Below are 26828 nucleotides of genomic sequence, written 5' to 3' on the forward strand. Positions count from 1 at the left end.
CGTCCACTTGTGATTCGATCAACCAAAACACATCTTAATACCAGGTGTAAACAGTCTAAGTATAAATAACATTTTAATAATCTAAAGAACCTTTTGTGGAATGGAAAGGTTCTATGGATATTAAAGGTTCTTCACTTCATTTCTTTATTCTTTATTAGTGTAAATGAGTTTGAGGCTACAACTTTTAATCTACTGAGCTAGAAATCTACAAATACTCACTTTGCATAGGCCTTTTCCAGCAGAGCGCTCCAAAACTCAGAGCCCTCGGCGGAGTGAACGAACAGCAACTCTCCTTTTCTTGCAGGCAGACGGTCATCAATGACCACGTCCACCCATTCACCGTACTGCCAGAACTGAAGAAACAATGGACATATGTGAACAATGGAACATTTGACAAACGTCTTCATGGAAAATGTCAATTAGATATAACAGCGCAACTGAATGTATGGTAACAAATATCATTTTTAAGAGGGAAATGTGTGGCTTAATAACCTTTACTTAAAGATTGGAGACAATTTATCATAAATAACAACAATATCAATACTGAGTGTGCAAATAAATAAATTAATATGAAAATAAAACATGTATATTATGTTAATAGGATGTCAAAAAGAAAAAGGAAATTAAAAAATTGTTCAGGATCTCAGTTAGCAGACACTTAAACATTAAAATAATCCGTATTTGGTAGTGCCCATAAAAAAAGCTAAATCAGTCGTAATATGTTTGGTTTGTTGGCTTTTATGTGACGAGAGGCTATTAACCTGGAAATGAAATATTCCAGCGTAGCCTTCGTCAAAACTCTGACCAGATGGGACGACGCGGCCGAAGACGTCCTGGTTCAGGGTGAGAGAAGCGATGGCAGCTAGAAGCCAACAGTCACCTGGAAAACCAGTAGGGAGATGTGATATAATTTTCCTATTATTCCTGCTCCTCCTACACACTTTGCAAACTTATTTGCATCACAGACGTTTTCTTTATAGCCAGTATGTGGCATCAGTTCACCAAAAGCAGCATGATTGTGATTCTTATCAGTGCCAAAGAATTTCATATAGAGTGGAAAACTGGAGGGACATGTTTGTATGTGAGAAAACCCGTGGCGTTTGATCCAAGATAGGAAAAAAAGCACAAAAGTGTTTGGGTTGTATGGAATAAAGCAGGTTTTGACAGGGTGTGTTTACAGTGAGGAAAATAAGTATTTGAACACCCTGCTATTTTGCAAGTTCTCCCACTTAGAAATCATGGAGGGGTCTGAAATTGTCATCGTAGGTGCATGTCCACTGTGAGAGACATAATCTAAAAAAAAAGAAATCCAGAAATCACAATGTATGATTTTTTACCTATTTATTTGTATGATACAGCTGCAAATACGTATTTGAACACCTGAGAAAATCAATGTTAATATTTGGTACAGTAGCCTTTGTTTGCAATTACAGAGGTCAAACGTTTCCTGTAGTTTTTCACCAGGTTTGCACACACTGCAGGAGGGATTTTGGCCCACTCCTCCACACAGATCTTCTCTAGATCAGTCAGGTTTCTGGGCTGTCGCTGAGAAACACGGAGTTTGAGCTCCCTCCAAAGATTCTCTATTGGGTTTAGGTCTGGAGACTGGCTAGGCCACGCCAGAACCTTGATATGCTTCTTACAGAGCCACTCCTTGGTTATCCTGGCTGTGTGCTTCGGGTCATTGTCATGTTGGAAGACCCAGCCTCGACCCATCTTCAATGCTCTAACTGAGGGAAGGAGGTTGTTCCCCAAAATCTCGCAATACATGGCCCCGGTCATCCTCTCCTTAATACAGTGCAGTCGCCCTGTCCCATGTGCAGAAAAACACCCCCAAAGCATGATGCTACCACCCCCATGCTTCACAGAAGGGATGGTGTTCTTGGGATGGTACTCATCATTCTTCTTCCTCCGAACACGTTTAGTGGAATTATGACCAAAAAGTTATATTTTGGTCTCATCTGACCACATGACTTTCTCCCATGACTCCTCTGGATCATCCAAATGGTCATTGGCAAACTTAAGACGGGCCTTGACATGTGCTGGTTTAAGCAGGGGAACCTTCCGTGCCATGCATGATTTCAAACCATGACGTCTTAGTGTATTACCAACAGTAACCTTGGAAACGGTGGTCCCAGCTCTTTTTAGGTCATTGACCAGCTCCTCCCGTGTAGTTCTGGGCTGATTTCTCACCTTTCTTAGGATCATTGAGACCCCACGAGGTGAGATCTTGCATGGAGCCCCAGTCCGAGGGAGATTGACAGTCATGTTTAGCTTCTTCCATTTTCTAATGATTGCTCCAACAGTGGACCTTTTTTCACCAAGCTGCTTGGCAATTTCCCCCGTAGCCCTTTCCAGCCTTGTGGAGGTGTACAATTTTGTCTCTAGTGTCTTTGGACAGCTCTTTGGTCTTGGCCATGTTAGTAGTTGGATTCTTACTGATTGTATGGGGTGGACAGGTGTCTTTATGCAGCTAACGACCTCAAACAGGTGCATCTAATTTAGGATAATAAATGGAGTGGAGGTGGACATTTTAAAGGCAGACTAACAGGTCTTTGAGGGTCAGAATTCTAGCTGATAGAATTTCAGGTCTTTCAGACCCCTCCATGATTTCTAAGTGGGAGAACTTGCAAAATAGCAGGGTGTTCAAATACTTATTTTCCTCACTGTATGTGTTTGTTTTGGATATAGAGTTGCAACCTAGACAAAAAGGTTTTGCTTTTTCCATATTCTACAATAGGAATTCTGTTCCATTCCACAGATTCTACTGAGCCTGGTAGTTATTTTCATTTCAGAACAGTTCTTTAAGATATGTAATTAATATAATTCCCAGATATGAGGAAATAGACAATGTAATAATAATAAAAAATGGATCATATTGAATTAGTGTGTTAAAACAGGGTGTTTCCCTGTGCAAATCTGATGATTTTCAAACTCCCTCAACCAGAAAAAATGCTTTTGTGTCTTCTGATGGCCATTCTATATGAGGCAGTTCTATACATGAACTTTTGTTATCAACATTTCTAAAGTTTCAGCAGCTCAACAATAGGCTAATATTACAGGTAAATGGACTCACCCAAAGCACCCTGGCAGATGTCAGTTCTGGTCGCTCCTCCACTAATGAACGTTGGGTTGGACGTCAGTTGCTGGATGACAAAACATGCATTTCAGAAACATGAATCACAGGTTTACCTTAACAAGAGATGAGTTAATTGCTGGATCAACATGATCAAACACATGGCTCCATACAATAGAAAACAAAATAGGGCCAAGTAATGGGGTAGAAAACTTTGCTTAAATAACATAGAACTCAGAAGGAGCTAGATATTTTGTGGTTATTTTAATATTGGCTTGGTCATTTTTATTACAATGACCTGAGTAACAGGGTTGAATGGTTGAGCCGTTAACTCTGAAATTTGTGTCAAAATGTACAATGAAAATTAAGTAATTTTATCTTCCCGCCATTGGAAGGGTCCAAATGATATGTCCTCTTGGGTGTTACAATTTTAAGTTTCATTTTTTATAACAGGAGGGAAATGCAGGACAGGGTTGCAAAATTAGCTTAGATAAAACATAACTCAGTAGCTAGATATTTTGTGGTTATTATTTTGGGTTGTAGTTACTGATTAACCTATATTTACCATAAATTAAAAAGTGTATACTTGCTTGATCATTTTTATTACAATAACCTGAGTAACATAGTTGAATGGTTGAGCAGTCGACTCTGAAATTTGTGTAAAAACTGACAATGAAAACTAAGTTATTTTGTCTTCCCACCATTGGAAGGATTCAAAAGATATTTCTTCTTGGGTGTTACAGTTTTAAGTTACATTTTCTATAACAAGGGGGGATTGCAGTAACAGGGTTTCAAAATTTGCTTAAATAACACACAGCTCAGTAGGCGCTAGATATTTTGTGGTTATTTTATTGAGTTGTAGTTATTAACCTATATTTACCATAAGAAACATATTTTCTTGATTATTGTTATTACAATAAAGTGAGTAACAGGGTTGAATGGTTGAGCAGTCAACACTGAAATTTGTGTAAAAATTGACACTGAAAATTAATTTTATCTTCCCATCATCGGAAGGGTTCAAATGATATGTCTTCTCGGGTGTTTGAATTTTACGTTACATTTTCTATAACGGGAGAAATGCAGTAACAGGGTTGAAAAATTAGCTTATAATTCGGTGTGTAGTTATTGAAAGAAATCTCAAAGGTTTTCTAATGACTTTAATAAGCAATAATAAGTAATCAGTGACATGTGAAGGCCAAGGATGGGTAACCATTCTCGGAATTTGTCCTCTGATTTAACCCATTCCAAGTCAGTGCACACACATTAGGAGTAGTGAGTAGTGAACACACACACACACACACACTCCCAGAGCAGTGGGCAGCCATTTTGCTGTGGTGCCCGGGGAGCGATTGGGGGTTAGGTGACTTGCTCAAGGGCACCTCAGTCATTTCCAAACAGTATTGAAAATCGAACCCGCAGTCCGACTCTCTAACAATTAGGCCACAATATTTATTCTAAAAAATTGTTTGAATACATTTATTCCTCTGGGGAAAAAAAGCTGTGAGTCTAACTGACACCATTCTTGAATACAACAATAACCATCCATCATCCCAGCTGTAAGGATCATATTTACTCTAATTGACTCTAAAAGGTCTTCTGGCAACCAGTAATGCATAACGCGGCTCACAAAGCAGTGCATGCACAATTTAAAATGATCTTGGGTGAGCAGATCTTCCTATAATTTGCTGGTCTGTCTGGTACTGAAGCAGTTTGTCAGGTTCAGACTAACAAGTAATGGCTGGCTTTACACGGTCATTAGTGTAGACTTATTGTTCTTTCATGGCTGCCTGGATGGTTTTTGAAAACACATTGATGTGTATTTGTTTTTCTGAAATCACATTCATCTTTCAGTACAATGATCTGACTGACCTATAATAACTATGGACAGCTTCCTGTTCATAGTGCCTCAAAAAAAAAACAAATGATGGTGAACACACCCAGATATTTACCGAACACAGAACAACTCATCTAAAACAAGATGAGCAAGGTGTGATGGCCTAGAGCAAAACAGAAAGAAAAGTAGTCAAAATACTCAAACCAAGTGAACTTGGTTTGAGAAGAATATCGATTCTATATAATATCATATAGAATATGTCTATTATGTGTTACTATTGGGATGAATAGACTACTTCAAACATGCAAATAAGGGAAATGTCCATGCCAAAGATATCAAAACATGGAATAGCTACAATAGGTACAGTGTACTTTCAGTTTTATTATTATTATTAAATATTTGAAATATAAAAGGATTGTATTACACCCACCTTTGGTCTCATCCACTCAACCCCGCGCACTTTAGAGGAGTTTGGTCCCAGTTCATTGAACCCGAGCGCAGATGTATTAGCTTCAAACGTGTCATCCTGAAATAAGCGTCCGCACTCCAGACACTCGCGCTTGAGCGCCTCGTAGTCCTGGTTGAGGAATTTGACCGCTTGAGCGTTGGTACCGATGCCCGCTGCTCGAGCCCTGTTTTGCTGGAGCTTCGCCGCAATTCCTGACATCTCTGCTCGTCCGTCACAACAAACAGTGAAAACACACGCACACCTCAGCTCACAACGCGTTTGGAGAGGGCGTAGCCAGGGGCGTTATTAGCCTTTCGTCAGTAGGGAACAAGTGCAATAAAAGGACACAAGTTCTATTGGGCTATTATTGAAAAAAAAAAAAAACCTTTGGTAGCACTTTATTTTACAGTCCTGTTCCCCATGTACATATTATATTACAGTAACTGGGTAACTATACTAACCCTAAACGTATAACCTTTACCTTACCTTATATGTTAACCAGTATTTCTTAGTACACTGTAAGTGCACATACTGTAAATTAAAGTGCAACCAAAACATTTCTATATTGTTTACTAGCATGGGGCTATGATTTCACTAGATATTGTAGGCTACATTTATTTAGCCTATTATCGGCTTAACTAATAGGCTACCTAAACATAATTTACAACCTTCCCTTTTCATTGATGAACGCATATCAAACATGTGATACTTTTAACACATAAAAGGATCTGGGTCAAAGCAAGGGAAATGCAAAACAAATGTTGTATTAATAACAGAATTAAAGAAGTATCCTACAATTCTAGCCATATTTACCCCGTTATGATTAAAAAAAAAATATATATATACTTGGGAATTTTGTGGACTGGAATAAAAGACAATTCTGCATGTTTTTAATTCATTCAATATTATTTCGGAAATATTTAGAAACCTGTATTAATAGAAAACTTGGGTGCATGATGAACTATTTTTTTGTGTGTTTGTTGTGTTGTTTTTATTTTCAGAATGTAATTTGACAGATCATTTTAAAACAAAAATCTACATTATGCAATTATATGTGTTTTATTATGAAAATAGTAAAAGAAGAAGTGGGTTTTCAAACCAAAATACTTTTATAAATTATTTTAAATTAGCCTACATAAATCTTTTGCAACAAACAAAGACGCTGTTTAGAGAAAGACGCTTTTTGTATTTTGTTTTTGTCTAAAAACATTAAATGTATGTAACTTGACTGTAATAGGCTATAAGTTTCTTGTGGTACTGAAAGCAAAAACCCATCTATCCACATTCATGATTCCACACATTTTAACTAGCTTCAGTTCAGACTCTACTTCATGACACAGCTTTACAAAATCTTAAAAAATGATCGTTCAAAAAATGCTAGGCTACTGTGGTGGTATTATGGATGCATAGCCTATTTTGATATCTTAATGTGCACCATCCTGTTTTTATTGAGAAACTGCTTCAAACGAGTCAGAGCGTAGGCTAAGCGCTGTTCAGATGAAAAACGATTTTCAAACACCTTTGAAAAGAACCGACTCTCGAACCGACTCCCTCTTCTGATTCGTAATGAGAGAGAATACAGGAGAACGCGAGCAACATAATTGCTGAAATATTGTGATGGCAGAGAAAGTGATTTCATGTCTGTACGGTAATCTCCATCGTCAAATTGATTTATAATTAAAATGTGTATAGCTTACGCGGGCATTTTCAGCTTGAATGTGAATGTCAGCCGCCAGGGGCGATTCTAGGATTTTCATTTTAGGGGGGCTCAGCCCCCAATGAGGGTATGATTAAAAAAAAAAAAAAAAGTTAGTTTATGGTCTAATGCGCATTATTAACTAGTTTCATTCAATCATCCAGTAATTGCATATGGCAGGGTTTTATAATCACTGAGGTACCAAATGCGAGGTATTTAGGGGGGTTCGGGGGCATGCTCCCCCGAGAAAATTTTGATTTCTCTGATCTACATATGTGCATTTTAAGATGTTTTGAAGGCCAAAAAAATTGGATAACAACAGCTTTAAAACCATGTGCGGGCAGCTGTTTATTTTCCACACTTCATCAGCATCACACTCTTCTTCTCTTTGTTTTTATCTTGCTCAGTCTTTTCCCCTCCTAAAGCTGAGCTTTGACTGATATAGGCTTTTCATTTGTGTCTGTCAGTGAAGAAAGTAAACATAGGGTCAACTGATAGGTTGATTTATGAATCATTTTCTCAGACAAAGCTACCAGGAAAGCTAGGTAACTAAGTTTATTAAATTCATTCACAATATGTACACATTCATTATTGATCTAGGCCTAATACATGGCCGTAGACAGGGCTTTATAATCAAAGAGGTCATAAATGTGAGGTTGTTATGGGGTTAAACATTTTTATTTCTCTGATATGTGCATTTCAAGACGTTTGAAGGCCAAAAAGGATAAGAAATAGATTTAAAACCTGCTCTCTCCTCATCTCCATCACTCTGTCTTTTTCTCTCAGTCTCCTGATCTTGCCCTGTCTCTTCCCCTCCTAAAGCTGAACTTTTTTAATTTACTGAAGGCTACAAATTGTATTATATTAATTCTCAACATGTACACATGCATTATTAATCTTGTGCCTATGAAAACGGCTTTGTTAATGTTTCTTGTCCCCTCACAATGACATTACACGTTATATAGGCCTATTTTCAGCTCAAAATGTCGAAATTAGACAAAAGTTTATTAGTTTTCTAATTATTTTTGTCATTCGTTTAACATTTATGACTTAAAAAACTGTCAAATATAAAATGTTTAGTTTAGCTACTTACATCTTCTTAACTCGCACTTGACCGTAAACTGAAGCGTCAGTCGTGCTGCTAAAATTCCATGTAAAATTCGCGCTCAGCAGCTTCTGTGAACATAAAGCCCGCCTACTTTGATTTGATTGGTCATCTCAAATATTCTGACACCGACGAGAAGTGAAAGACCAATGAGGCTCAGATGAACAAACACGCACACACACGCGCGCCTCTGTTTCTGACCTGCGCTCTGCTTGGCGCTGCTGCCGACTGAAGATGAAGAACATTATTTAACCTTGTCAAAGACAAAATATATATATATATATACAGTATATATTTTTAGAATAACAACATTTCTTACTCCAAGTTTTAGGGGTGCTGAGCTCCTTTTTAGGGGTGCTGAAGCACCCCTAAAAAGGGGCTAGCCTCGCCCATGTCAGCCGCAATCGGTGATCAGCTAGTAGCTCACAAAAACAGTTATGCTTGATGCTGGATTTTGTCTTTTTACAGTCTATGGTTTTTGTTATCATGCTTGTATCATAGATCATAACCACTCGTTTGAATTGCAAATTAGTTTTAGCGTTTAGTGCACTACTGCACTTCTTATTTAGGCTACCTAGCGGCTAATATAGCCTATCGGAAGTCTCACATTCACAGGCCACCTTTTAAAAAAAATGAGGTAGCCTAGATATCTGTGAATTTAAATGTATGTATATGCGCTAACAAGATACCATTGTACCACCATGTAAATTACCATGCATGGTATAAATCAATGCTATAGCCTACCTATTAGTTTATGATTTTTACAGTAGAAACAGTGTAGCCTACTATGTTATTTTGGTGGAAACTATGGTATTTATTTGTAAACAGGACATAAAATCATCAAAATGAGTTACTTTGTAAATATGAAAAATTAAACAAATTGCCCATAAACCATTAACCATAAACAAATTGCATTTTGAAAGCAGTTCAGTTCTTTATTTGCTGTGTCCTCCAGTTTAATTGCAGGAAATGGACTTCTTGTGAATTATGATAAGTGGATTTTCAACTGAGGGCCAAGCAGAGCCACTGCAACACAAAACAACACATCTGTAAATGATAACACACTACATTGAGAAGATAGAGAAATCAACATCCATGGTCACACTTGTGCATCACCTGCAAGATATCCAGCTCGATTTTCCCGGTCTCCTTCTTGTCGAACGTTTTAAACATTTCTGTGTAGAGCACAGGTGAAAATGTTACAGTAAACCACTAATAAACAAACTTTCATAATTCCATATTGAACATTCTGGATAATCTTCAGCAAAACTTACTGAAGAGCATCTCCAGGCGAATCAGGCAGCCGACGAAGCAATCGAAGTCAATGGCGTACTGCTGATTGGCGTAACGTGAGATTATCACCTGAAGTACTTCGTTGTTCAGCTGGAACCCTGTGGAGAAAATGCATGCAAGCATTACTTCACTCTATATTACGATCTATATATTATTATACTCTTTTAGAAGAAATGTATTCTTAATTCATTATCTTCAATGGTCTGTCTAACATAGACTCATTACCTGCTTCCTTCACGGCATCTCTCATCTCATGCGAACTCATAGTGCCTGAGTTGTCTGTATCGCGGTTCTTAAAAATTTCCTGGTGAGGTATAACAGAAAATCCACATTCAATAATAAACTTGACTAAAAAATTAAGAATTGATCATAACAAAAATGTTGCTCTGTGGTAGGAATGCACAATATATCTTGTCGGAGTTTCTTTTTAATTGATCTGAAATATTATACCAAAATATATTATACCAAATATTTCTGAATCTTTGTCCACAGTGTGTGAAACTCCACAAGGCCAAGTTTGCCGCTGCCATCTCTCTGGACTGAGGTCAAAGGTTATAGCTGGGTTATGATGATTACATGAGTACAATGAAAGGACGCTATGTTGCGCACACTTAATACATTTAGATAATCTGTGTTTAAATTCCTTAATGAGGTTCGCAAATCGCAGGTAGTTTATGAGTTGATGAAAAGCTAACTAAATGTAAAATCAAAATGAATACATATTTTAAAAATAAAACAATCAAAATAACACTTAGCAAAACTATATTGTTAAAAAAAATGTATATAAGTTATAGAAGAAAGTCCTCAGAGAAACGTGAACATGCGAATGTGTTGTCGAATTATTGAAATCTCAGGGGGTAGAAAATATTTAGAGTCAAAGAGGTTTGGCTGACAAAAAATATTATTAATCCCTACATTAATCCATGTAGTATCTATACATTCATATTATCTAGTGAGGTAAGGATACATCTAGCAGGCTGAAAATGTGGCGACAGGTTTCCATACTGAATCCATCTGTCTTCAGATCGGTTCCTGTGTGAAATACCACAAAACATTGAAAAAAATGATCAGCACAGACTGTTGAACAAGGGGCTTTCGAATGCAAATATCTATATATTTATATAAATTCAAATAAAAATAGTAAAGTGTGTTTTCCTACGTTTCGACATAACACTGTCCAGGGTCTGCTGTAGTTCAAACACAGACACCTCTGAGTCCTGCAGAGTAAAGATAAGATCATGCAACTGGGAAAAATAAAATGATAATTACCCCAAACTAAAAATATATATATATATATATTGTGCCTTACATTTCCAGCAATCTGTTTGAAAAGGTGTTTGAAATGTGGGTCCACATCACTCTCAGATATGTATTCCTGGGAAAGAAGAAAAAAATTGAAGTAAAAAATAATAATATATATGTATATAATATACACTATGTTTGTAAATGATAAATGATAAATTCACCCTTTTTATATCTGCACTGATCTCTGCATCCATCGGGCTGCAGGGACGAGAGTCAGAAATACATCCATCATGCATTTGGGTGCAAATACAAGAATGTTTAACGAACAATTATGATTTATTGGTCAGACAAACACATATCAAGCTGATGTGTTAGTGTTACTATCCACTCAGAACAGAACCCGTGCAACATCACCACCATGTGGTCTAAAACTAGAACAGTTAGGAACTCACTTGGCACCAGCCTCTTTCTCTGTGAACACTCGCAGTATGAAGCTTCCCTTGCGGTGCGGCTCGAAAGTGGAGGGGATGATGACGTATTCACCAGGAGGCAGTTTGAAGCGCTCACTCATCTCTCGCAGGTTGATGAAGGTGCTGCTCCCTGCAATGGACCGCTGACGCAGCAGTACGTCAGGGCCGAGATGAATATTGTTGCGACCCTTGAACTGCAACACAAACACGGATGAAATTATATCTGAAAACTTGTTCCATATAGGTGTACAGTGAGGAAAATAAGTATTTGAACACCCTGCTATTTTGCAAGTTCTCCCACTTAGAAATCATGGAGGGGTCTGAAATTGTCATCGTAGGTGCATGTCCACTGTGAGAGACATAATCTAAAAAAAAAAAAATCCAGAAATCACAATGTATGATTTTTTAACTATTTATTTGTATGATACAGCTGCAAATAAGTATTTGAACACCTGAGAAAATCAATGTTAATATTTGGTACAGTAGCCTTTGTTTGCAATTACAGAGGTCAAACGTTTCCTGTAGTTTTTCACCAGGTTTGCACACACTGCAGGAGGGATTTTGGCCCACTCCTCCACACAGATCTTCTCTAGATCAGTCAGGTTTCTGTGCTGTCGCTGAGAAACACGGAGTTTGAGCTCCCTCCAAAGATTCTCTAATGGGTTTAGGTCTGGAGACTGGCTAGGCCACGCCAGAACCTTGATATGCTTCTTACAGAGCCACTCCTTGGTTATCCTGGCTGTGTGCTTCGGGTCATTGTCATGTTGGAAGACCCAGCCTCGACCCATCTTCAATGCTCTAACTGAGGGAAGGAGGTTGTTCCCCAAAATCTCGCAATACATGGCCCCGGTCATCCTCTCCTTAATACAGTGCAGTCGCTCTGTCCCATGTGCAGAAAAACACCCCCAAAGCATGATGCTACCACCCCCATGCTTCACAGTAGGGATGGTGTTCTTGGGATGGTACTCATCATTCTTCTTCCTCCGAACACGTTTAGTGGAATTATGACCAAAAAGTTCTATTTTGGTCTCATCTGACCACATGACTTTCTCCCATGACTCCTCTGGATCATCCAAATGGTCATTGGCAAACTTAAGACGGGCCTTGACATGTGCTGGTTTAAGCAGGGGAACCTTCCGTGCCATGCATGATTTCAAACCATGACGTCTTAGTGTATTACCAACAGTAACCTTGGAAACGGTGGTCCCAGCTCTTTTCAGGTCATTGACCAGCTCCTCCCGTGTAGTTCTGGGCTGATTTCTCACCTTTCTTAGGATCATTGAGACCCCACGAGGTGAGATCTTGCATGGAGCCCCAGTCCGAGGGAGATTGACAGTCATGTTTAGCTTCTTCCATTTTCTAATGATTGCTCCAACAGTGGACCTTTTTTCACCAAGCTGCTTGGCAATTTCCCCGTAGCCCTTTCCAGCCTTGTGGAGGTGTACAATTTTGTCTCTAGTGTCTTTGGACAGCTCTTTGGTCTTGGCCATGTTAGTAGTTGGATTCTTACTGATTGTATGGGGTGGACAGGTGTCTTTATGCAGCTAACGACCTCAAACAGGTGCATCTAATTTAGGATAATAAATGGAGTGGAGGTGGACATTTTAAAGGCAGACTAACAGGTCTTTGAGGGTCAGAATTCTAGCTGATAGACAGGTGTTCAAATACTTATTTGCAGCTGTATCATACAAATAAATAGTTAAAAAATCATATATTGTGATTTCTGGATTTTTTTTTTTTAGATTATGTCTCTCACAGTGGACATGCACCTACGATGACAATTTCAGACCCCTCCAAGATTTCCAAGTGGGAGAACTTGCAAAATAGCAGGGTGTTCAAATACTTATTTTCCTCACTGTATGGTGATGGAAAAAAATGTAAGAAATAGTATTTTACAAAATCATATTTTAATGCTTTTGCATTCGATCACAAAGAATTGCCTTCCCCCAAGAAACTTTGCATTCTTTCCTAATGGATTGCGTTCCTCTGAGAAACTTTGCGTTCCCTCCCAAAGGATTGCGTTCCTCTGAGAAATTTTGCGTTCTCTCCCAAAGGATACGTTCCCCCAAGAAACTTTGCATTCTTTCCTAATGGATTGTGTTCCTCTGAGAAACTTTGTGTTCTCTCCCAAAGGATTGCATTTCTTTGAGTAACTTTGCATTCTCTCCCAAAGGATTGCGTTCCTCTGAGAAACTTTGTGTTCTTTCCAAATGGATTGCGTTCCTCTGAGAAACTTTGCGTTCTCTTCCAAAGAATTGCATTTCTTTGAGTAACTTTGCATTCTCTCCCAAAGAATTGCGTTCCCCAAGAAACTTTGTGTTCTCTCCCAAAGGATTGCATTCCCCCAAGAAACTTTGTGTTCTCTCCCAAAGAATTGCGTTCCCCCAAGAAACTTTGCGTTCTCTCCCAAAGGATTGCATTCCCCCAAGAAACTTTATGTTCTCTCCCAAAGGATTGCGTTCCCCCAAGAAACTTTGCGTTCTCTCCTAAAGAACTGCGTTCCCCCAAACTTTGCGTTCTCTCCTAAAGAACAGCGTTCCCCCAAACTTTGCGTTCTCTCCCAAAGGATTGTTCCCCCAAGAAAATTTGCGTTCTCTCCCAAAGAATTACTTTCCCTCAAAAAACTTTGTGTTCTCTCCCAAAAGGAGAGAGTTTTGCAAAGAACACAAAAGCATTGAAATATATATTTTTTTCCCATTTAATTTTTTATCATCACCATGCCCCTTCAGGGGCTCCGTTGTATTGTATAAATGAAAGAATGACTGGTTACATTTTTGGTGTCCAGTATGTACAAAACATGTAGAGCTCAAACACACCTCATCTGGAACCTGAAAAACACCAAAGAATATTATATTATTCAATGTTCAAATTCATACATTTTCACCATAAAAAAATATTCTGTGTTAATGTTGATGGTTATGTTCATGGAAAAAATGTGTTGTATAATGTGTTGTACAACAGTCGGATTCTGGAAATAAAATCAGATTCTCCATAGAGATTTTTTTATATATATATTTCCAGATATATGTACTATGAGCTCAGAGGCTAGTAATCAATATTTCAGAAAAAAAATCTTTTTAAGTCAAACACCAGGTGAAGATCTCCACTACCCATAAATGCTAAAGAGAAAGATTTTTTCTTCAAATCAAATGTTGTAATTTTGCGATTAATCTCAGGGCAGGTTGGTTTGGGTCATGATTTTTTTTAATCTGTATGGAGAAAATGAATAGGAAAGACACTTCTAGAACCAAGAATGCTGAACAAGTGGTTGCAAGGTTGGTGGTACTGTTGGTTGTGAAGTTGTCTTTGGTGTTGATAGTAATGTTGTTCCCAGTTGCAATGTTATTACTGATTGTATTTAACCAGTTACCTTATAGATGGCAAAGCCAATGGTGTTCAGGTCTCGTCCAAACCGCTTGTCTTTACGACCATCTTTCTGCATTAGACCCAAAAGGAAAGTGCATCCGTCTTCTCCATCATATGGATCATCATCTGCATCCTCCAGCTTGATCACAAACTGAGGGTTTGAGCAGAATGTAGCTAGAGAGGAGAAACCAAATGGTTGGACGGTGGAACAAAAACAACTTTAAAACCAAATTTGGTTTCAAGCACATGCATGTTGATTTGATATACCTGGGTTGTTCCTGCAGCCTCCTGCGGTGGAGCCCACCCTCCAGGTGCCTTCAAACTGGCTGTAGCTCCAGCGACTCACATCCTCACTTGAAAGCGTGTCTGGAGTCAGATTACAGATCTCCAACTTGGAGAACTGCTGTATGAAGTCAGAATACGCCATCCTGACAGGACGAGGAAGATTCGTCAACCAAGGTATTTGTTACGTTGTTGAGGGTTAAAAAATCTCAAGTTCTCTTACCAGAACTCTCCATCTTCAGCTGAATAATCCAGTTTAGCTTTCTCATCTGGTTGGATGCTATCCCATTCTTTTGAACTGAGGAAGAGATGGTAAACATTTTACAGGACTCTAAAGACTGATGTTGAACTAGTACGATCTGTTTAGGGAACTAACTCATCACTCCAAGGGCCTGTCCACTCCACCTGACCCCACGGGTTCCTGATACGCACCAGTTCAACCGGATTACCTTTGAAGTGAACCTGAGGTTGAGGTGACAATCATTAGATCTACTTCAAATTATTCCTATTGAATCCATATTTCAGCATCAGTGGCGATGTCTGACCTCCTCTGCGGCCGTGACGGAGTAGGCATGACCCTTCACCAGCTTCAGACTCGTCACCGCCTCAGTCTCATAGGAACTGGAAATCTGCTCAATAATTAACAAATTATTTCTATTCGCTTTTCCCACATTAGAGCAATGGCACGTTCATTTAAAATGTTTGGGTTAGTCAGATTTTCTTTTTAAAAAATTAATACCTAAATATTCAGCCACAAGTGAGCTAACATTTGATATTTCCACACACAAAATCCTTTAAAAATGGGTGAGACTAACCTATTTGCATATGTGTTAAGTATTCTTAGTAAGTCGCCTGCAAAACATCCTTGAAGCACATGCAAATTGTTCGGTCTCAAAAGAAAATTAGTCTCCAGCTTTAATCTGGATCTTCATAAATAAGGGTTTTGGGTATCTAAAGTGTGTTTAAGTATACCACAGCTCCAACAAAACATTTATCTGAATGTATTATGTATTAATCACTATTTCTTCTAGCCATTGCAGCTCAAAATGCGTGGAATACGACTCACATCAATGGAGCAGCCCAGTAATGAGCCCAGCGTCAGGGCTTTCTGCATGATCTTAAACAGGTACGGAGGAGCTTTGCTCAGCTCATAGTTCTCAGCGATGCCTCCGGTGAAATCCTCAAAACCCTCAGTGGTCGTACCTCCCGACAGAGCTTCATATGACCCGGTTACCCTTCAAAACAAGGTAGAAATCAGCGTCATGGGTTGGAATGTCACGGATATGTGATGTTGGATAACCATTGTGTATTTTGTAGGCTGTGGTTGTAGGCAGAGTGTTTACCAAGAGTTTCAGATGACTCGTATTATGTTAAACATTGCAGTTCAGGTAAGTAGTAGCAGGTAATTTTTGATGAATAAACACACACACTCACTTTGCATAGGCCTTCTCCAGTAGAGCGCTCCAAAACTCAGAGCCCTCGGCGGAGTGAAGAAACAGCAGCTTCCCATCTCTGGTGGGCAACCGGTCATCAATGACCACATCCACCCATACACCGTACTGCCAGAACTGAAGAGACGAGAACAACACGTCAGTCTGACAGTGTCCCTTTAATCTGTCATTGAAATTATAATATGATCATATGGTGCATCGTAAGAAATACTTGAATGAAGTATTGACCATTCCCCCCAGGTTTAAATTAGACTTTAAATCCCAGATCTTCAATGTGGACTCAGTCTGTTTGTATGTTCTGACCTGAAAGTGAAAGATGCCGCTATAGTCCTCCGTAAAACTCTGTCCAGGTGGAACTACACGTTCCAGAATCTCATTATCCAGAGTCAGAGATGCAATGGCTGCCAGCAACCAACAGTCACCTGCCAATGTATCATCATTAGATATTTGGTGTGCCTTGAGCAAATGATTTTATGCAAAATAACTTTCAGTGCATTAATTACAGCGATAGTCTTACAGGATCAAGCTGGCCTTCAGTGTTTTGCTCAATGAGTATCCTGGGCGTATTTGTATTGCTCAGTCCTGATGGTTCATGGATCAACCATTGTGGGGTTTGAACCTACAACCTTCAAGCTTAAGTCTTTAACCACGCCCATGTTTTTTCACTACAGAAGTTGTGCAATTGTAGTGTGAGGTAACGTTATTTAGCGGTTGCTGAAGCTAGCATCATTATTATTATTGCTCCATACTTTGTTCTTAACTTCTTACCACTAACACTTGAGCATGTATTTCATTCCACATCACATCCTCCATATTTCAGTGCTTTTGCATTCGCTTGCAAAACTTTTGCGTTCTGTTGCAGATTGTACGCTCCCCCAAGAAACTTTTAATTCGCTCGCACAACTTTTGTGTTCTTTTGCAAAAAAAAGAAAAATTGCGTTCCCCGGAGAAACTTTACATTTGCTTACACATCTTTTGCGTTCTCTTGCAAAAATATTGCGTTCTCCAGAGAAATTTTTCATTAGCTTGCACAACTTTTGTATGGAGCCCCTAAAGTGACATGATGATGGAAAAAAACATGTGACGGGAGGATATATGTCAAATATGTGTCAATCCTTTTGCGTTCTCTAGCAAAAGTTTGCGTTCCCCTGAGAAACTGCATTTGCTAGCAAACCTTTTGAGCTCTTTGCAAGTGAACGTGAACTTTCTTGGGGGGGAACGCAAAAGCATTGACATACTTTTTTTCTTCCCGGCACATATTTTTTTCTACCACTATGTCCCTTTAGGTACTTTTGTGTTCTCTTGCAAAAATATCACATTCCCTGTATAACCTTGCATTCGCTGTGAATTTCTTGGGGGAACGAAAAATGCATTGAAATATAATTTTTCTTCCCATCTCATATTTCTTCCATGACCATTTCCTCTTGGCGGCTCTGTGCAATTTTACATCTCTTTTTGTTTGAACAAACAAAATGGCTCTATGGTGTTAATTTATCATATTAAGAGTTTTGAATATTTGTGAAGCCGCATGTAAAGGGTTTATATTCGTTGTGTCATTGTGGTTAGTTCCGCACAATATGAGTCTGTGTGAGTTTGGGGTGGAGGACAGTGTACTCAAGTCAACATAAAGCAGACACACCAGCAGATATCATACAGGTAACTAAACACCTCATTTGGTATCATAATAAAAAATTAAACCAATCCTGAAATTCCGTATTCATCATGTTTGTTGATGCTGCACTTCAATGTCTTCACCTGTATTGACCACCATGTTAGTGAGAATCCTAAATGATTCATTGTATTCCTCTACAGGCCACACCCGAACACTATTGTGACCAAAAGGATCTTTTCTTACCTAAAGCTCCCTGGCAGATGTCCGTCCGCTTGGCGCCGTCCACAATGAACTCTGGGTTTGAGCACAGCTCCTTTAAAAACGGAAAATTTGAGCATAATTACATCTGATATTGTTACGTTTTGCAATGGTACACATGAGTAAAAATATGTTTTATTTGCTCTTAGCAAACAGCGCATTTAAAAGGTTCAGTTGATCAATTGTGTGGTTGCTATTGTACTCGTAAAAGAAAAAAATACAGATAAATGTGTTTGTTTATATAACAATGCAAACCAATGAGTAGGGAGTATGCTTGTTGTAAGTATCAACACACACACACACACACACACACACACACACACACACACACACACACACGCACAAAGATCCTTCTAACACCTGAGCTGCCGTCGGTTACCATAGTGAGCGTATCTATACGCACGCACACGTACAGAACAATACATGTTTTGCATATCAGATAGCCTAAGCTGTAAAAATGTTTCATGTCCTATCAACATTTTTCTTTTTATTCTATTTTATATATATATATATATATATATATATATATATATTTTTTTTTTTTTTTATTATTATTTATTTATTTTATTTTATATATAGACCTATTATTGTTTTAAAATGTTTGTCATTTCTACTCTTTGAATTTCAGCTTGATTTAGTAATTCAATTCAAAGTGGTTAAAAAAGTGCAATGAACGTTTTACTTGAAGTTATTGGAATTTATTAAAATTCAAAGGCAGCAATTAAACATACATTTTCAATTTGACCATTTTTAAAATGTTTTTATTTAATAGTACCTGTTATTAATTACTAAAACTCCTCCAATTGTTCCTTGTGAATGGAAATATCACCTTAAAGACTTGAAAAAATACTCTACAAAAATATGTAATTAAAATTATAACACACAAGGATGACAAAAACCATATTAAAAAAAATGATTAAAATATAATATTATTTAATATTGATATTAATATTTTCAATTTACCTTACTACTCTTGAATTAACCTCACTGCTTTTTTATTTTACTCTTCTTTTTTTCTTTTAATGAAGTAACTGGGTAAAAAGTATTTTTTTTAAGATTCTATAAAAAAGATTCTATAAAACAAACAAAGATCACAAAAACACGCCTTTATATTTGCCTAAACTCCACCTGTGCAAATAAAGCACACACACATAACTTAGCATAGACATAATGATTTTTTAACTGTATATTCTATCCCCTAAGCCTACCCATCACAGAAAACTTTCTGCATTTTTACATTTTTACAAAAAACATCATTCTGTATGATTAATGAGCTGTTTTCCTCATGGGGAACAAAAAATTTCCCCACAAGGTCAAGGATTTCAGATATTGCCATTTGTGTGGGGACATTTTCTCCCCATAACGTAGGGTTTACCTGAAGCACACACAGAGGACATTACAGTACCTTTGGTCTCTTCCACTCCACTCCTTTGGTCTTGAAGGAGTACCGCCCGAGTTCGTTGTATCCCAGAGAGTCGGATTCAGCAGGGAAGGTCGGGTCACAGAACAGGGTTCTTTTCGCCAGACATTCCCGCTTCAGGCTCTCGTAGTCCTGCTTATTGAAGGGAACCGCATTCTCATTTGTTCCCACTCCTTCTCCTCTGTCCTGCCTCCTAGAAAGAACCTTTGCAATATTAGACATGCTGCCCTGTAGTCTTCCTCTAGTGCCTCTAGCTTGCCGAGTGTTTGTGTGAGACAGATGCTGGTTTTAATGTGAGAGAGGCTATATGGTGAGCATGGGCGGAGTCACACTCACCTGTCAGCGGATCGGGGCAGGTGTTGCTTTCACACTGGTTTAGCATCATGTTACCCTGTGAAGAAAACTGTTGAGCAAGTATATGCTTTTTGTTACTTTATCACTTAAGACGCTTTTCAAAGTATATTCATTTCACTACTTTAATACTTACCAATGTAATTGCACTGTAACACGAGTCTTGTATAAATTGTGACCCAATACACTGAATTCAGACCTCTTTTGTTTCTATTGTTCTATTTTTTTTTTTGTTCTTTGGGAGACCTGGGCTGGTTTTCACAATTTTAGTCCAGTGAACATTTCTCAGGTTTCATTATGAAATGCAGTTTCTATTCATACCTTAATGTCTTGGCTACAAAAAAAAAAAAAATGCTTTTGCAGTGTTGTTGCCCCCTCAAAACATACACATTGACCTTTTGTGATGGCATCCCCCATATTGTCACATTGGGAAATTGCTGCTTATTGACACTAATTATAAATATTTTTGAGATAAATAAGTCTGTTGTACATTAATGGCGCAGACTAATAGGTCCTTAACTCAATCTGCTTGCAATCACATCATTCTCTACAGGGCACAGCTGATTGGTTCCTGCTGTATCAGTAGCCAATGAGCTTGCTGCTCATCCTTCAAACACTTGGTCAGCATTTGCTGTAGCAGTTGCAGCGCGCTTTCAGAAACCCTCCACCTTCCCCAGTTCCACCTGTATATAGATCTGCTACAGTAATTTAAGTATGCTATATTGTACAGCAGCAGCCGGTCTTACTTGCTCACAGAACTCACCTATTAGAAGAAAATAAACATAATCCTAGGTATTTATTTGAAACGGTGGCTAAACTAAAGAAAAGAAAGCTTCAAGCACCGAAGTTTCCAAGCAACACAGCAGTAATGACTTTATGAACTTCTTCACTTATAAGATTGATAATATCAGGGAGAAAATTATAACTATGCAACCGTCTACTACAGTATCGCATCAGGCAGTGCATTGTCGTCTCCCTGAGGGAAAATTTGATTCGTTCGTTGTTATAGAAGAGGAAGAATTTACTAAATTCGTTAAATCATCTAAATCGACAACATGTATGTTAGACCCTATACCGACTAAGCTACTGAAAGAGATGCTTCCAGAGGTCACAGATCCTCTTCTTAATATCATTAATTCATCTTTGTCTCTAGGATACGTACCAAAAACCTTTAAGCTGGCTATGATTAAACCGCTTGTTAAAAAACCGCAACTTGATCCTACAGAATTAGTCAATTACAGGCCGATCTCGAATCTACCTTTTCTGTCAAAGATATTAGAAAAAGCAGTGTCTTCACAACTGTGTTCCTTTCTTGAAAGAAATGATATCTGCGAAGATTTCCAGTCTGGATTTAGACCGTACCATAGTACCGAGACTGCTCTCGTTAGAGTCACAAATGATTTGCTCTTATCATCCGATCGTGGTTGTGTCTCTCTATTAGTGTTACTCGATCTTAGTGCTGCATTTGACACTATCGACCACAACATTCTTTTAAATAGACTCGAAAATTATGTTGGCATTAGTGGAATTGCACTAGCATGGTTTAAATCATACTTATCTGACCGTTATCAGTTTGTAGCAGTAAATGAAGAGATGTCTCATCGATCACAAGTTCAGTATGGCGTACCACAAGGCTCAGTACTAGGACTGCTGCTGTTCACTCTGTACATGCTACCATTAGGAGATATCATTAGGAAACATGGAATTAGCTTCCACTGTTATGCCGACGATACTCAGCTCTATATTTCTTCAAAACCTAACGAAACTTACCAATTCACAAAATTAATGGAATGCATAGATGATATAAAAAATTGGATGACTCATAATTTCCTACTACTTAACTCTGAAAAAACAGAGATTCTAATTATTGGACAAAAAACTTCCTCACGTAATAACCTAGAATACTGTCTAACACTTGATGGCTGCTCTGTTAAGTCTTCGTCGTCGGTTAGGAACCTGGGTGTGCTCTTTGATACCAATCTTTCATTTGAAAGTCATGTGTCTAGTATCTGTAAAACCGCATTTTTCCATCTTAAAAATATATCTAAAATACGTCATATGCTCTCATTGACAAATGCGGAACAATTAGTTCATGTGTTCATGACCTCAAGGCTAGATTATTGTAATGCTCTACTGGGTGGTTGCCCTGCACGCTTAATAAACAAACTACAGCTAGTTCAAAACGCAGCAGCTCGAGTTCTTACCAGAACCAGGAAGTATGACCATATTAGCCCGGTTCTGTCAAAACTGCATTGGCTCCCTATTAAACATCGCATCAATTTTAAAATATTGCTGACTACTTACAAAGCACTAAATGGTTTAGCTCCGCAGTACTTGAGCGAGCTCTTAACGCATTATAGTCCTTCACGTCTATTGCGATCTCAAAACTCCGGCCAGTTGATAATACCTAGAATATCAAAATCGACTGCTGGCAGTAGATCCTTCTCCTATTTAGCACCAAAACTCTGGAACAGTCTTCCTACCATTGTCCGGGAAGCAGACACACTCTGTCAGTTTAAAGCTAGATTAAAGACACATCTCTTTGACCTAGCATTCACATAATACATTATAGACTTCTATAATTCAATGTTAGGCTGCATAGATTAGGTCAGCTGGAACCGGGAACACTTCCCATAAATCCTGATGTACTCGTTACATCATAAGAAGAATGGCATCTACGCTAATTTTAGTGTCTCTGTTTATCCCGAGGTTTTCCCGCAGCCAGCCAGATCCAGGCCGTATCCAGATCTGATGAAGGACCTTCGCCTGGACCCGATCCAACGCAGTGCTGAAGTGCCAACTAGTCTCTCCCTATGGAGGATCCCTTTACCACTCTACAGATAAAGCGTTGTCGGGAAACTCAATTCGCGTGCCTACCCCAAATTGATAAAATAAAATAAAATTCTGTATCAAAAACTATAAGGAAACACCAGTACTTTGTTTAGGCTTGGTTTGTAAGGAATTCCAAACCTGCGCACATATATTCAAACGCACATAACTATAGAACCAATTCTTAATGCGCATGTGACCGCCATCAGCGTTTCTCACAGGTTCGCGTTTAAAGTCTGTGTATAGAATGGTGTCGTCTTAGCGGCCCCAAATTTAATAACAAATGATCGTTGCGACGGAAGCAAATCAATCAAAACTGACTTTAGCTGGAAAATAACTTTATTAAAGAACCGCTATAAAGCCAAAATAATCTCTGTTACCTTAAATTTTACGTTTATCTCTGTAAAGCTGCTTTGAAACAATCTATGTTAAAAGCGCTATATAAATGAAGATGACTTGACTTGACTTGACAGAAGCGTGTCGTTCATGTATTGGCAGTGGCAAGTCCCGTACCACCAGCAGCAGCAATAACAGCAGCAGCAGAAGCAACAACCAACAGCAGCAATAATAGCAGCAGCAGCAGGACTAATGCCAGTGTTGCTTCACATATCCACAACAACTATAGCAAAAAATATTATGGACCTATGTTTGGATCTACACTGTGGCTAGACACCCAAACATCACACCCATATGATTTGTGAAACATTTAGAGTCAAAACCACAGGCATGACATGTAGTCCTTCCTAACAGCTCCTACTTCCAGTTCATCCTCTGTCAAGTCAAGTTTTGTTTGTTTTTTACTCCAGACTCAGTAACATTTCTATATTAACCTTAATTTATGGATTGACAGAGCAGGAAACAAGATTTGTCTTCACTGGAATTACGGGGCCAGGGCAAAACCAATTAAAGGGGTGTGCATGGCCATGGCCAAGCGTTTTATTATGCAAATTCAAAACCTAGATAGCCTACTATAATTTGTGCTGTCCTAAAACATTTCAAATGCTTATGCTTAAATTACATCACCAAACGTTGCAATTGGGATTTCACACTATAGCTTTTATTTTCTGTATATTGCATGTTTGTTAGTATATGGTTAACTAATTTCATAACCAGAGGTGGGTAGTAGTAACGAAGTACATTTACTTCGTTACATTTACTTGAGTACTTTTTTGGAAAAATTGTACTTTTAAATAAAAAAAAAATCGACGACTTCAAAGGCAAAAGCCTCTAAGTACCATCTAAAATTTTCTTCTAAAAGAGCATTTTTATCAAGCTTGTATGTTTATGTTGTTATTTCACTTAAATGGCAATGAAAAGTACCTAAATTAATTGTCATTAAAGTGAAATTACTGAACTTAAATATACGAGCTTGATAAAAATGCTCTTTTAGAAGAAAATTTCAGATGGCACTCAGAGACTTTTGCATCATGAAGTCTTCATATATATATATATATATATATATATATATATATATATATATATAGGCCTATATGATCTGAACTAGTAACTCGCTACTTGAGTAGTTTTTTCATTGGATACTTTTTTACTCTTACTCAAGTAACTATTAAGATTACTTTTACTTTTACTTTGAGTAAATATTTCTATAAGTACTTGTACTTTTACTTGAGTACAGTTTTTGGATAGCCTACTCTACCCACCTCTGTTCATAACTGAAACACTAACTTCCTCTCACACATAAAGTGTTGCCGTCTAAAAAATCCTATGTTGAGATTGCGGCTGCCACAAAAACCGCGCTCACTGCAGACCCAGATGACGACCAGCTCCACCTATGTGTACATAATGGGCGTGGGCGGAGTTACGTTTAGCTGTAGGGTGAGGGTGTGGTTGAAACGTCTAACTCCACCCATTTACGTCCAAGCGAGGGGGAGCTGGACGTCAAGCTCCACCCAAGGGAAATCAAAACTTCATTTGAGAATGTTCATGGTCTATCCAGTAGTAATATAACTCGGTGCAAGTAATAAAATAAATACTTTAATGACACGGCATTTTATTAACATGAATCAAAACGTGTGCAGACCATATACTGTAAAAAAGGGTTAAGTTAGACAAGTCTAATTGTGTAGAAATCAATGCTCTGGCTGCACCACCTTTAATATCCAATAGGTGGCGTTGTTGTGCAGCTAATCGAGTATTGAGCTTGTCTCTCCACCGTTATGTAGCCTAGAAAATATCAGAATGAACATGTATGGACAAATATAAGTTATGTTCGCACAATTAGCACAATTTTAACAATTAAAAAAAAATCCTTTAATTAGGCTATATATCGGCGCTCCGCCGCAGTGCCATTGCAAAATAAAAGGTTATTTTATGTAGCTAAACAATAATATATTGTTTGAAACGTAGCTTAAATAGTATTTTATATATATTGTAGTATAATACTAAATTGCTACAGCAATAATTCTTGATCATTCAGATAAGATATGGTTACTGTTGTCGCAGCGATACAGTAGCTCAGCTGACAGTGTATTTATGTTCACTCTTCCTGTTCTTCACTGTGTGCGTAAAAACGCGCAATAACTCGCTCATGACAGCCTGATGACCACTCCTAGAAAGTTTGGGGCGGAGAGTCACAGTAATCTAAGTTGAAGCATCAAGACAGTTGCACATTTCTCAGATTTTTTTGGTTCTTCAGAAGTGGAAAATGTCGGGAGTCGCCTCTACCCTGGCCAAGAAGAGAGCGCAGGCTGCAGGGTTTGGAACGAACGCCAATGCCACCAAATACCTCAACCAGGACTTTGAGGCGCTCAGGAGCCAGTGTCTCGGCAGAGGGACCCTGTTCTCAGACCCGTCTTTCCCAGCCGCTCCCGAATCCCTGGGCTTTAAAGAACTCGGACCCAACACGTCCAAAACCAGAGGAATAGTATGGAAAAGACCCGGGGTATGACTTCAGTATTATAAGTTTTAATATGGAGGGCATCGTTTGTGCGTTGTTGGTTAAACGGGAATTCCATGCATTTCCAAAATCCTTATTAGTTGCATTTATGTAAACGATTTCACTTCGAACGAGAGTTTTCGTACGTCGCGTATTTGCGTTCTAACGTCGCAGCGCTGTTTTTAATATTATATCTAGGTGTGCTGTGACTGACGTCTTGGTTGTTGCGTCTCATTTTTTTTAGGGTCGCGTCAGTATGGGGATTATATAAACTACCCAGCAAACAAAACCATTTTTTTAGAACGTTTCGCTGTTCATTTGAAGTTATAAAAACGATATCTCTGAATGTTCCCTGGACGTTCAAAACGTATTATTGTGCGAACGCTTTGAGAACAATGTTAAAGAACAGACAACTTTGAACATACAGATAACTTTTAATGTTATTGCAAGCACATCGTTTAGTGCCAAAAGTCTTAAAAGGCTTTTCACAAAAGACTTTTTTTGTCAAATATTTGTGTTATGTAAATCTGTATAATGTTTTGCCTATGCCACGTCTGATAATGACTGTTTGCTATGGTTCGCAAGTATTTGATTAACTTTTGGAGTTAAACACATTTGAAAGCAATGTTAAAACTTATAGGCCCTACTCATATTTTATGACTTCTTATGGCCAGACCAAAATAATTCCCACAATGCATTCTGTTGATTCTATTCCATTTTGTTGCATTGCTCACCGTAGGTGGTCGAATTAATACAGAACAGATGCACTGTAAAAAAAAAATGTTTTAAGGACAATCAACTTGAATGTTTAAGTCATTTCAACTCAAATTACAATAAACTGACTTAAAAATGAATTTAATCTTGTATAACTTGAAAAAGTAGAAAATTGCTTGACTCATTTTGATGAGTTAAAACAATGTAAAAACATATGTTGTCATAACTTATTGATCACATATTTGTTTTACAGTGTGCCATTGTAATCATTTATTGTCTATTGTCTATATTTATTGTCTTGGTACATGGACCCCAATATGAAATGTAAATAAATACAATCTTACTGTTTTGTGTCTATATACCTTCCTTTTCACTTTGATTACAATATGATTAATTAATGCAAAAACTTGTCATGCTATATTACAATAATAATATTGATTGCATGCTATGATCCTGCGTTTCAAATGTGGCTGTTTTTGGTGTTT

At 38.1% G+C, this 26828-nt stretch overlaps 3 protein-coding genes across 3 annotated transcripts in view; 1 reads left to right on the plus strand and 2 right to left on the minus strand.

Annotated features, from left to right (window-relative positions):
• Positions 1 to 5667, minus strand: part of LOC307169362 (calpain-2 catalytic subunit-like) — a 26563-nt gene extending 20896 nt beyond the window's left edge. Inside the window, exons 1-4 of the mRNA XM_079889967.1 lie at positions 5341 to 5667; positions 3077 to 3146; positions 762 to 880; positions 220 to 353 (exon numbers count right to left, since the gene is read on the minus strand). Coding sequence (XP_079746093.1) covers positions 220 to 353; positions 762 to 880; positions 3077 to 3146; positions 5341 to 5577 — 560 coding nt within the window. The 5' untranslated portion in view covers positions 5578 to 5667. The remainder of the gene's footprint in view (positions 1 to 219; positions 354 to 761; positions 881 to 3076; positions 3147 to 5340) is intronic.
• Positions 5668 to 8930: 3263 nt separating this feature from the next.
• capn8 (calpain 8) lies at positions 8931 to 19827 on the minus strand. The gene is made up of 21 exons (XM_079889968.1): positions 19542 to 19827; positions 18122 to 18191; positions 16570 to 16688; positions 16250 to 16383; positions 15882 to 16050; positions 15361 to 15444; positions 15192 to 15277; positions 15039 to 15113; positions 14801 to 14961; positions 14538 to 14707; positions 13984 to 13995; positions 11150 to 11361; positions 10919 to 10955; positions 10762 to 10827; positions 10612 to 10669; positions 10420 to 10484; positions 9918 to 9986; positions 9678 to 9756; positions 9434 to 9550; positions 9276 to 9334; positions 8931 to 9185 (listed from the first exon to the last, which is right to left on the minus strand). The coding sequence occupies exons 1-21, from the start codon at positions 19776 to 19778 to the stop codon at positions 9162 to 9164; spliced, it is 2103 nt and encodes a 700-aa protein (XP_079746094.1). The 5' UTR covers positions 19779 to 19827; the 3' UTR covers positions 8931 to 9161.
• A 5362-nt stretch (positions 19828 to 25189) lies between these two features.
• The window catches only part of LOC307169594 (calpain-1 catalytic subunit-like), a 29865-nt gene continuing 28226 nt past the window's right edge, over positions 25190 to 26828 (plus strand). Inside the window, exon 1 of the mRNA XM_079890328.1 lies at positions 25190 to 25635. Coding sequence (XP_079746454.1) covers positions 25399 to 25635 — 237 coding nt within the window. The 5' untranslated portion in view covers positions 25190 to 25398. The remainder of the gene's footprint in view (positions 25636 to 26828) is intronic.

The sequence above is a fragment of the Squalius cephalus genome (assembly GCF_949319135.1).
Source record: "Squalius cephalus genome assembly, chromosome: 13".
Classification (NCBI taxonomy): Eukaryota; Metazoa; Chordata; class Actinopteri; order Cypriniformes; family Leuciscidae; genus Squalius; species Squalius cephalus.

Coding starts and splice junctions, on each gene's coding strand:
- capn8 (XM_079889968.1), bottom strand. CDS start 19,778: ATGTCTAATATTGCAAAGGTTCTTTCTAGGAGGCAGGACAGAGGAGAA. Junction 14,708..14,800: donor AGGCTGCAGGAACAACCCAG/GTATATCAAATC, acceptor TCTCCTCTCTAG/CTACATTCTGCTCAAACCCT. Junction 9,987..10,419: donor ACATTTTCAGCCTGCTAGAT/GTATCCTTACCT, acceptor ACCTCAGTCCAG/AGAGATGGCAGCGGCAAACT.